Source organism: Pelmatolapia mariae, linkage group LG14 (genome assembly GCF_036321145.2).
Source record: "Pelmatolapia mariae isolate MD_Pm_ZW linkage group LG14, Pm_UMD_F_2, whole genome shotgun sequence".
NCBI lineage: Eukaryota > Metazoa > Chordata > Actinopteri > Cichliformes > Cichlidae > Pelmatolapia > Pelmatolapia mariae.
Genome location: NC_086239.1, coordinates 8,929,070 through 8,941,416, shown reverse-complemented (window position 1 = coordinate 8,941,416; position 12,347 = coordinate 8,929,070). Strand labels below are relative to the sequence as shown.

Here is a 12,347-nt window from a genome sequence, read left to right as displayed (position 1 = left end):
ACTGTAGATGAATGGAGTCATGGAGGGCGTCTGTGGGTGGCAGGTGGCAAGCCAAAAGCTAGCAACAGGCAGAGGGTGGGCAGGCTGGTGAGCAGGTGAGTCCTCCTTCTTCTTGACACGTTACAGAGAGTGGGTGATGAGCTGGAGGTTTCCACAGGCAGCTGACAAGTGTGTGTCCAAGGAGGCAAGATTTCCAAGAGAGCTGGGAGCAGGGAGAGAGACAGGATTACTACAGACAGATGATCATAAACAACAATAATAGTAACAAAAGTGACCTAAAGTTCACCAATTTGGCAATGATGACCTGGCAAAGAATTGGTGCAGATATAATAATGATTAATAATCTAAAACAGGCAGGAAAGAGGGAACCAGGTGAAACTTCATCCAGGGGTGGATCCAGAGGGATCAGCCAGCCCAGGAACTCCAAGAAAATCAGGCTTTAAAGGATAACCAGCCGTACTCTGACAATAAGTGGAGTAGCTTTAAATTTCCTTCATTTGTGTACATTTTTCTTATTGTATATTTCTTATAATCTGGTCTTTAGAAAAAAACAAACAAAACGTTTATATCACTAATCGATCTTTCAGACTTTTTCAATAATCTCACTGTGCGTGCTTTTATTTATTTATCCATTTACTCTTCCCACACTCAGCATTTCTCACCAGTTGTTGGAACTGAGTCTCAATGACTTTGTCCATCCTCCGCTATGAGCGAGTTCTCACACATGAAAAGTAAAAACATCTGTGTGATCTTACTTTAATCAGATGATGTTTGTCTATAATTGTCACAGAGATGAAGACATGGTGAAGCATTCTCAGACCATTGTCTGTTCTTTGCTTTGATGGTTTTACAGTTCAGAATCGGATCAGAAGAAAGGTGCTGCGGAGAGAGTAAGAAAATAGTCACATAGCTCTTTAGAGAACATGCAGTGTTTTTTCTCTCTCCACGCTGTAGTCAGAGCTGGGTTAACCACAGGCAGACTTGGAGGGGGGGAGGGAAGGGTGAAGAAGGTGTCGTGAACATTCACATGAAAATTGAAACTACATTAAATGCCAGAGTGAGCAGGAGGCAGAAGCAGGCGAGCATGAGCGCCGTACATCAAATACCTGAATTTGAGAAACTTAAGAAAATTTTGCCGCGAAACCTTTTGACGACGTGTTAGTGAGAAAGATGACAGCTTCCTATTTCAGCTATTCTGAACTCTTAAGCAACACTTTGCACTGCGCAGAAAGGAAGAGTTCAAGAGTGGGAAGATTGCAATATGTGTAGAAACTGCTAACAGTGTAAAGGAGGGAAGATACGTCAACTAACCGAGCCAGCTCGACACATGTGAGTATCAGCTATTTCTATACCACTAATATGCTTGTGTTTAATTCTCTGTCTAACATTGTCTTGATTTTGATGTCTAGTTATTAAAAATGATTGTCCCAGAAGCCAAATCTTAGAGGAAACTTTCTTAGTTTTGTATTTTTTTTGCTGAATTATGCACTGTTAACTACCCAGATTGTCTTTTTTACTTTGTCAGAATGGACCTTCTGCATTATCTACAGCTGATGTCCATAGATGTAGACAAAAATATGTCAATGTGTTTGTGTCCAGGGCTGTTCACAGTTCAGTTAATGGGACAACAGCCATCCCATGGAGGAGCAGCAGGAGGAAACTGTCACTGCTGGATCAGCTGAAAGGCTGCCAGGAGGCCTGGTGCCCCGGGGGAGCCTGGGACAGAGAGGGGGTTCACGCTGCTATCTGTGGGACACCTGCTGGGGTAGGAGAAGACATCTCTGAATGACTCTCGCTGTTATTATGTGACATCAAGCGTCCAGTGTGTGTCAAATGAAGTCCAGATAATTGATCAAATCATTCAAGGATCTCCCTGTAAAGCTTCCCACTAACACTAAATAATGACTCTGTTTCCTAACAAGTCCTTGATCTTAGTCTTTGCCTGCTACTCAGTTTTTTTTCTTTCCCCCCGTCCCATTCGGCAGTGTGACGATCAGAATCGTTGTCCGAAGGCCAAAAAACGCCCAACAGATTCACTTTCCCAATTGGACCATTACGGCATTTGCTATAATGGCCAACTTGATAGTCTTATTTTATTAGAATTTGATCAGTTTAATCAACTGCTACTCAGTCGATTAAATTTTGACAACTCTTATGCAATAAAACAACTTTACATTTAATGACTTACTTACTTTGCATTGACTATTTTTTCAAAAGAAATCTTAGTTCTTTATTTTTTTCTCAGTTTCCCGCCAGTGTCTCCCACTTCCCAGTGTGTCCTGTCTCTGATCCTCTCTTCTGCTTCCTCTCCCAGTTTCGCTGCTTTCTGCGTTCCCAAGCTCGAAGTCGCGGGCATCATTTAAATTTTCTCTAGCAACCAAGCGTTTTTTGTGGGTCTCAATGTTGACATGCACACGTCCGTCACTTAAATGTAGTTCCTTCTTTTTTTTCTATTTGAGGTCTGATAACACAACGAACTGTTTTAAATGCAGAAGTAGTGCTGAATAAAAGCGAGTTCATGTCAGGGAAATGACATTTCATAGTGGGTTTGGCTGCTGCACTCGCAGGGAATGTAAGTAACAAAGTAACAACGTATGTGCTTTATGTATTCATTGTTCTCGGTTATTATAAAGCGTGACATGGAGACAATTACACTGAAATGCAAAACTCTGACTGGCAGCAACAAGTCGTTGAACCGTGAGAAATGTGTTATGGGGGAGGAGTGTGCTTTTTTTGTTTTGTATTAAGTGTTAAGAGACAAGTTTTCTGTCATAATGTGAAACGCAGAATGCTGTGGAGGTTGTAGTCGACTTTTGTTCAATCAGATGTTGGAAGGGAGGGTTGATTGACTCATTTCTTCTTGTTTTTATGAATGGCAAACAGTAAGATGGCTGTTATGAATCAGTGGAAGATATATTTTTCCTAATTGCCGCCGTTTTTGCTGTCTTTCAGTGTGTTTCTGTGCTCAGAGTTCGGTGACTTCAAGTAAGCTTGTCAGTCTTTATTTTTGTACACACAGAGCCTGAAAACCACTTCCTCTGTACATGTTTGTAAATGTGTGCTGGTCTAAAGAGCACCTTTGAATTTGGCTGTGGTGATGTAACTACATGACAGAGCCGTTGCCTGGGATTACATGCGTTTTGCTTTACTCAAGTTAATTGTGTCTCAACTGGCCATTTTATTGTCTTTGCTTCCAAAAAAGGCGTTGTGATCGATGCGAGTCTCTGTGCAGACAAAGCAAAGCTGTGTGTATGAAAGGAGACATGAAGAAGTGAAAGGGCTTCTTGAGATATTCACACCAGAAACAGAAACAGAAATACTTCACATTTTTTTCTAAAGTGGACAAATACCAGGAACAAGATTAGTCTTTTACCATCACTGACAAGGCTGGAGTAAGCAGTACAACGTTTTAGCCTCATCACTGACTGTAACTGATCCTGTTTCTTGTAGATTTTTATGCCATCTAAGTTAAAATACATGAATCACGTTAGCCCGCTCGAGTTACAGCAGTGCCTGATTCAATGAGGCCTTTACAAAGGCTAGTCACAAGGCACGTTTAAAGACAGAATGAGTTTGATATGATCTGAGAGTAAGAACCTAAAAATAAATGCCCTAACTGCAAGACCCTATTCACAGTAATGCGAAAAAGAAAGTGCAGCCTCTTTCACTTCTAAGGTTTTGCATGTCAGCACATATAAAGATCATCTGCTCTTTAGAAGGTCTTAAAATTATTCAAATGCAACCTCAGATGAACAACAACAAATGACATATTGTCATTATTTATCAGCTTTATAAAATCAAGCAGAAAGTACATCCTATGATTCACTAGCTTGTAGACCCACCTTTAGCAGAAGTATTTCTTCAAACTGATAAAGTCACACAGAGAGTGGGCAGTTTAACTGGGCCATTCCGATGCTTTCATTTTCTTCTTTTTCAGCCATTCTGTTGTAGATTCACTGCTGTGTTTGGGATCATTGTCCTGTTGCATGACCGACTCTGGGTCAAGCTTTAGTTGTCAGACAGATGGCCTCACATTTGACTCTAGAATACTTGCAGAGGAGTTCAGTAATGCAAAGTACCCAGTTCTCAAGCCCAATCATCATCCAGCATACCTGACAGCTGGTATGAGGTTTCTGTACTAAAAAGCTGTATTTGGTTTTTGCCAAACGTAGCGATGTGCATTACGGCCAGTCACCTTCACTTTGGTCTCATCTGTCCAGAGAACATTGTTCCAGAAGTCTTGTGGTTTGTTCACATCCAACTTTGCAAAATTAAGCTCTGGTTTCTCCTGGCAACTCTTCCATACAAGCCATTCAGTCCTTTTATAATCGTACTGTATCATTTAGCATGCTAACTGAGGTGTAGGTATTAGATGTAGCTCTTGGGTTTTCTGCAGTTTCTCTGAGCATTGCACGGTCTGACCTTCAGGTGAATTTAATAGGATGCCACACCGGAGAAGACGGGCAACTGTCATAAATGATCTCTACATGTTAATAATCCCTATTACTGTATAATAACCCTGTGCTTCTACAGTAATAAATTACCCTGAACTTACAGTCTATTTCTGCACGACATATTTCTTTGCTGCAGGTATCCCTGAGTGCCAGTTTAAGGAGTCAGCATACGGTTGAAAGCCGGGCAGGAAACTACGCACATAAAACTCTTTTAGTTATTGTTATGATTATGGTTGTTCAGAAGATGGTGGCATTTTGTGTTAGCATTTGTGTTTATTTACTTTAGTCCACTCTTGTACTGCTTTATAGTTTTTCCACCATGAGTTAAGACAGTTTAGTCGGCTCTGATGGCTAAAACAGAAGCTAGAAAAGAAACAACATCTTTGGGGTCGTGGTGTGTGCTGCTGTATCACACATGTGGTGTGAACTGTGAGTGAATAAAATGCACAGTAGAGAGCTCTCTCTTCTTGTCAGACTCAAGGGCTGCATGAAATATTAACGAGTCCTGCCACCGGCCTGTGGGCCACTCTTTGAAACCCTCGGTTTTCAAGGTTTTCTTGTATAGGATTTGATTGGTTTTAATGAAGATGGATTTGCGCACTAACAGTGCTGTGGGGCTCAGTTTCAGGTTTTAGTTTTGATGCATGCGCAAAATAAAACATGAAGAATAGAACAGAACATGGTTAAAGAAAATCATGTGATGTGAGCGGTCTTAAGCCACACTGGTTCCTCACTCAGAGTTAACCGTCATCTACAGATTCATATCAGCATCTCTGAGTGGGCAAGCAGACACTTATCAGCACTTAATGCATGAGCCCTTAGACATTTGCAGTGTGCATGACGCTCTGTCACGTCGAGATCAAATCAATTGACTCTTGTCACAGAAATTCTGACACATTTCTTTGTAAACCACACTCTAAAATAGTTTTTTTTCTCTCTGTCTGTGTCCATCCATCACTCAGTTGTTGTCTGCTTACCATCTGGCTACGCCTTGTAGCCTGCCAGCGTGAACATTTAAAAGTAAACGTTTTCCTGCTTAACAGGTTTCTGTGACAGTTGAAATCTTTAAATGAGTCACACGTGTGTTTCCCTGCAGAGTTTCCTGGTTGTGCGGGACTCTGTGACGTCTCAGCCAAGCCTGCTGTGTGTGTCTGCCGGAGCGCAGAATGAGGAAGTCTTTGATTATAATATCAAATGCACAGGAGCAGGTAGGATCCCACCACATGCAAACATCTGTGTGTGTGCGCGCGCGTGCATGCATGTGCTCGTGCTTGTGCATCTGTGTGTGTCTGTGTGACCAAGCCACCAATTTCCCTGCGTCATTTTTAGTGGTTATTTTATGAGTCATTACTTCTGCCAAACATGTCAAACCGAACCGATAAATAGAAAATAACCTAGTAACGTCATGGTAATTACACTTTCTCTTCTCAGGTTTGTGTACCTGCAGACATGGCAGTTATTGTAGATTGATGCAGATTAAAACATAAAACTCTGGTCCTATTTTATTTATTTACCAAACTTTTCCACTTACTGATCTACATGATGTATCTAAAAAAAAAAAAAAAAAAAAAAAAAAAATCAAACACTAAAGGGTCATCTGACTCCTCTAGCCTGCAACACCCTCGTCAGGCTTTATAAACCACACACTGCCAGGAAATAATTGAGCTGTAAAGCTGCTGTGGAAATATGTGAAACCCTAACACTGGCTTATCTTAAGTTCCCTTTTAGTTTTTTTCTGGTTTAAACTTTGGTGCATTTCCAGTAAAGTATTTTTCACCGGAGCATTTCAGAATGAGACTAAAGCTGCCCACTCTTTCTGTTTCTCTCTGACAGTTTTCCAACTGTCTGAGTCTCATCTGTCTTTCTCTGACTTGACTCAGCTGGTGCTCTTCTACTCTCTGACCAGGTAAGAATCCCCTGTCTCAGCTACATAAAAAAACTCCCCATGCTTGGTTATTGGTGGAACTGTGGACGTTGTGAAAGACTGTTCGAACCTGTGTTTAACCAAATCATGTCTGTTTATCTCTTGGATCTCTCTCCCTCTGTGTTTCAGGGATGTGCTGGCTGTTTGTCTCCACATTCCTCGCTGGATCTACAGCGTAACAGACACAAACAAAGAGCGTCTTTCACAGCTTGAACCTAGTGCGTCCGGGCCTTCCTGAGCTTTTGCCTTTCATAATCTTCAACAAAACAATACAAAACCGCAAATAAATACACTGTGTTGAGGAGCCTTGTCAGCTAATTTCACTGATTTCTCTGTTGCAGAAACTTGGCTTTCCACACCGCCTGATCAACAGACTGATGAAATGTCCCACAGGGAACCAAGCAGCATGATGTGCTCCATACAGGTATGTTGCTTATCTACGTGTGTGTAGATTTTTGTGAGGGAGGGGGAGGGACTTAAGAGGAAATGGTGTCTTTACTTCCTTCAGTGGGTAAATCAATAGCCTGGTAATTGTCTCAGAAACAGAACATTCATCATGCAACCAGAAGCACCACTTCAAAATAATGTTCAGGTACCCACAAGAATATTTAAATTAAGAATAATTTAACTTTCTAAAGTGGTTATATGTGTCTATTGTGTAAACAATGTTGCGTTCTATCCTGTTAACACTGTATGTATGTGTTTTTTTCACTAGCTGACTTCCACAAACGGGGCCCTGTGTATCATCAATCCCCTCTACCTCCGTGAACATGGAGATGAGTGGCTGACCCACAGGCCAGCTGCCGCACAGCCGTCAAATTACAGACGAGAGCGACGCCTCAGCACCACCCGGCAATGGGCAGGCGCAGGGTTACAAAGTAAACGAGCCATCTCTTTGGAGCAAGAAACCCCTGCTCCCAATACAGAGAGCTCAGGTCAGTGCACCAACTTCAGATGGCCATTTCACCCAATATAAAAAGAGCTTTCTCAGTTCTGAACAGCGATGTTAGACAGTGTAGTTTCATTTCCCCTCACAGTTTTGGAAAACAATGCTTCTATCTATCCAGATCAGGAGATGCATTGAACTTAAAGTTTCTCTCCTTGCACTGTTTAAACCCCTAAAAACCTTTTCTTCCCCTCATAAAAAATAAGCCTACCAATAAACTGGTAACTGTGTTTTCCATACATTTTGTACACGGACAAAGACATGCAGTCCTGGTCAGTTCTGCTGAAGTGTGTGAGAGGCGAAAACACAGTTAGGAGTTTCTAAATCAGGAAGTCCTGGGCCACAGAGAGTATGCTGTTCCTGCAGGTCAGGGGGAGAAAAAAATCCACTGTGTCTGGTGCAAACAGGAAGTGGCTTTGTGCAAGCTTTTAAAACTAAATTAAAATATCACCACAAAAAGCATTCATGTGGGTTAGCACTTATTAAAATGCTTTAATCATCGTCAGCTGTTCTGTCGTCTTGCTCCACACTTGCACATATATTTGGCGTGACCACACTGTTAATCGCTAGCTCTGACAAGTTAGCCCTGCGTAGCAAGTGGACAAAACTAATTCCTATGGTTGTTTTTGAGACTGTCAGAGGTACATCATATTTCAGAAATAGTTAAAATGCCAGTCCCGTTTCTCTGTTTATGTCACTTGTGATATCAGTAAGTGGGGTCAGTTAAATTCATTGCAAAAAAATGTGATGTTATTCAGGTTTAATCAGAGCCTGTTCCGCTGATTCAGCACCAACTGAGCAAACACCAGCAGGGGTGGTCCTCCGGCGGCCCAGTCGGGATTTAGTAATCCCCCAGCCTCAGAGAGTGAGCACGGGGAGCCTACCTTCATCCACTTCCTCCACCCCCAGAAATGGAACACCTGAGTTGCAGCGCCACAGCAGCCCCGTGCCTCAGTCTCCTCACAGGGTGTCCTGGATTGAGGATGGCGTCTGGCTGCCTCCACCCAGGCCTTCTTCCTTGCTCCAGCCTCCATCACTCGAGCTTGACTCGCTTTCAATCAGCAGCATAGAGGAAGAGATGGAGCCCCAGATGCTAAGCTCGTCACATCACCACGCTTCAGCACACCGTTTGGCTGATAAGGTCCTACATCGCCTCTCTGCCGTGGGCCAGGCGCTGGGTGGGCTGGTAAGCCAGAAAAAAAGACTGTCCAATCGTGTGCAAGAGCTGAGTGAGAGGAAAGGTGCTGCATTCGCAGAGGCTGTGAAGGGATTTGTGGAGATGACATCGAAGCGAGGGACTGATCCTAGTGGTGTCACAGGGTCGGAGTTCTTACAGGAAGTGAGATTATCACTCTCATCACTGAGGGAGACACTGCTGGAAAATGCAGAAATCCAGATGTTACTGGACAGCATAACTGACTTAAATGACTCAGAGATTGGTGAGTGGGCTGTGACATAACACAGAAATGATTTTAGGTTTTTGTTGTCAGCATAAATGACAGAATATATATTTTGCATTCTTGAAACCTTGTGGTTGAACGCTTAGTGCTCCAATCATTATCCCTCTGCTATCTTTTGATCCTGGTGTAGACACCCTGGTGGAGCTCTCCATCCACAAAGTGGCTCTGAAGCCTGTCTCCAGCCACCTCTACTCCTGCATAGAAACCTCCCGAACCAATGATGGCACCTTCGAGCGTCTCCAGAGCAACCTGCGCTTGCTGGAAAAGAACGAGGTGACTGAACTAGGAGGTTCAGCAGGAGTCGGAGTTCCTGACTCCGTCACGCTAGACCGTATCCAGCAGAAATGGAATAATATGCACGATGTCTACTCCCCAAACAAGAAAGTGGAGATCATGCTCAAAGTCTGCAAGAGCATCTATCACAGCATGAGTGCCAATGCTAGCTCAGGTAGCCTGGCAGTGTTTCGTAAATACTACTTTTCTACTTTGAGTCGCTTGGTTGTTATATCCACTTAAAGTCATTTTCTCCTCACAGCAGGTAAAGTGTATGGAGCAGATGATTTCCTGCCCTGCCTGACGTGGGTGCTGCTTCGTAGCAACCTGGTCACCTTGCAGGTAGACACAGATTACATGATGGAACTGCTGGATCCCACACAGCTACAAGGAGAGGGTAAGCCAGTTATAATTCAAGGACAATGTAGAGGAAGTGTGATGCTCCATTTTAGTAAATCATGTTTGAAACTAAATAGATGTTTTTCTGACTTTACTCAGAAACTCAGTTAGTGACTTGCTAACACACTCTGACAGTAATGCCTATGTTTCGCCTGGTCAACAACTATCTGGAAATCATCAGTTGTGAGAGGAAAGTGTGTATTCCCCGACTGGTTGTGAGTGGATGCTGGAAGTTGCTAGGATGAATTGGTTGAAGGGACCTGAAATTTCCCTGGGATTGCTTTGGTGGCTAGCATATTGCTGCAGTCACCAGTAGTTTACATGTGTGTTTACTCCTCGATAAATGTAAATAAACTGTGCAAAGTAAGAAACTGGGCTAAAATGTGTTTGCTCAGGGAGTGAACAGCAAATGTTTGCACACAGGTCAGCATTTTTCATGGAACTCTAACAATCTGCTAGTAAGCACCATCTTTGTGACCTTGGCAGCAGCCATAAACTTCCAGCGACTACTTGCAAGCTGGTTTTTGGCTTTGCACTTTTTTCCCTATTGATGGCTGCTCACTGGTCTCCAGGCCCACGTGACTAAGGGCTTATTCTTTTAAGCAAAGCCTAATTTATAGTCCTGCAAATGTGTTCATCTGCATACCGGTTTAAATTTTGATGGAGGAGTGACTCATGCAGTCCTCCAAGGTCCTGACTGCACAAGTATGGCCTTTTAAAGTCTAAAGATGACACTATAGAGGGCCTTACCCTTATATTTTATTCTTGCACTACTAATATAGCATTGCATGCTTAAAATAATCCTTACGTTTTCTTAATTTTGTCCTTGGTGCAGCCCTTTAGTTTTTCAGCTGTCTGAAAAAAAAACTGTTTTAGCTCCTGTTCCCCTGCGTTTAAGTGAACTTTCTTTTTATTGGCTGCCCCTCGCAGACAGGAAACAGCAAGTGGGTGGGGTTTCTGTTCTCGCAGCCTCAGAGCTGTATGCCTGGGATGTCACACAGAGCAAAGAACAAACAAATATGAGCATTTAGTGTACTCCCAAGACCTAAGCTTTGGTTTTAATCAGTCCCCCCTACTTGTATGGAACTTTATGATGACACTTTGTAGTTGTAGTTTTGTAGTTTCCCCCCTGCTTATAGGTTGTCTCACTCAATATCACCTTTTTCTATATCCCCATATCAACAGGTGGCTACTACCTTACAACTCTATATGCCTCTCTCTACTACATCAGCAGTTTCCGCCCACGACTGGCTGCCCGTCAGCTCAGTGTGGAAGCCCAACAGTCTCTCAATCAGTGGCATCGCAGACGCACACTGCACTGTAACCAGTCGCGTCGCAGCAAGCACAGACGGACTATTCGGAGGCAGGTTTGTCGGGACGGGAGTAAAGATGAAAGCAAAAATGAAAATGCATCCGTTAGTATAGACAGGTCACAGGAACAGGAAGAAAGCAACACAGAGGCTCTGCAGACACTGAGCGAGGAGACAGGGAGGGAACAAGGAGCCAATGACCAATCACAGCCTACTAGTCCAACTTCTGACTCTCAACCTGTGACACAGGAAGAGGAAACAACAAGCAAACAGGAAGATAGCCAGACTTCTGGTGAAGGAAAAGAGGAGGACCACAGAGCATTATAATGTGATGCACATCGTCAGGAGAAGGTCAAAGACCCTCAAAATGTTCTTACTGGTCAAAGTCATTTCACACCTGTTGAAATTCTTGCAAAGAGGTAAATTAAGCTTTTAACATCTGTCACTAATACCGTGGTGTCAGTTAATGTGAACATGTGCCTAACTCAGCCTGAGGATTGGGACTCCTCTTGAGTCTCATTATAAAGCTGGAGGGTCACAGGTTGAGAGGATGAATGAGATACTAAAGTGACATTTCTTAAATTTGAGCTGTTTTCTTCTGAAGTGTAACAAGGGGTGTCACACATGGACACCGCTCTCTTGTCACACTCCAAAAAGATTCAAAGCACTGGTCTAAATGACAACAAGTTTAATGTCATAAGTGAGCTGTAAAGACAACACTTGTTACTAGAGACTTGCTTAATGGGAGCTTATTTGGCCACCATGATCAGTGTAAATGTGTCACATAGATCAGTGTTCCCCCTCTTACTCCGGGGGGTTAAATCTAGTAATTGATCACATTGATCAATTAACAGTATATATTAAACATAAGCAATGTATTTGATATAGTTGCTTTATCACATTTCCTAAACCCCCCTGACCAGGAAGTGGTTGCATTTTGTAAGATGTGCCCTGGGTTGGAATCCTTCATGCTGATTAATTTAAACTTGTATCATTCGACATTTCTAAATGTGGTCATATTAAAGCAGTAGCCTGCCAAAAGAGTGAAGTCATTATGGTCTAAAAAAGTCTGCTTAGGTTGTACAGTTTATTCTGTAGCTGTTTTCAGGTAAATGCAGTCCCACTTTGTGTTGCTCATAGAGTATATTATTATTATTATTATTATTATTATTATTATTATTATTATTATTATTATTATTATTATTATTACAGAAGCTTGCTCCAAGATGAAATGCTAAAATGTACTTGGACAGTGTTGCTAACTCTATTAATTTTGTTAATAGCGTTAAATGGTGTTAGCAGTAACACTTTGATAATGCCATGGGCATGTCTTTTCCTTTTGTCCTAAAGTGGCAATAAAATAAACTAATCAATAAATAAAACTGAATCATTTGATCCTCTCAATTTTGTCTCAGGCTCTTTTCTAACAGCATTTTGCTGCAAAGGCATGTGCTGTGTTGTTTCTGGTCTCCACAGTAATGCACAAACACTTTAAATCCACAGACTCCCCACAAAAAGCAATTACAGTAACACCATTATCACTTATCGCTACACTACAGTAAAGTTCATCCGCAGTTTGGG

General features: G+C 42.4%; 1 protein-coding gene across 1 annotated transcript; it reads left to right on the top strand.

The window, feature by feature from the left end:
- Positions 1 to 1,158: 1,158 nt before the first annotated feature.
- On the top strand, positions 1,159 to 12,078 carry rinl (Ras and Rab interactor-like). Its single transcript, XM_063493646.1, has 11 exons — positions 1,159 to 1,329; positions 1,600 to 1,765; positions 5,551 to 5,662; positions 6,288 to 6,360; positions 6,508 to 6,596; positions 6,720 to 6,802; positions 7,094 to 7,313; positions 8,083 to 8,763; positions 8,915 to 9,232; positions 9,320 to 9,454; positions 10,642 to 12,078. Coding segments are annotated over exons 1-11 (2,331 nt in total). The 5' UTR covers positions 1,159 to 1,327; the 3' UTR covers positions 11,094 to 12,078.
- The last annotated feature ends 269 nt before the right edge of the window (positions 12,079 to 12,347 follow it).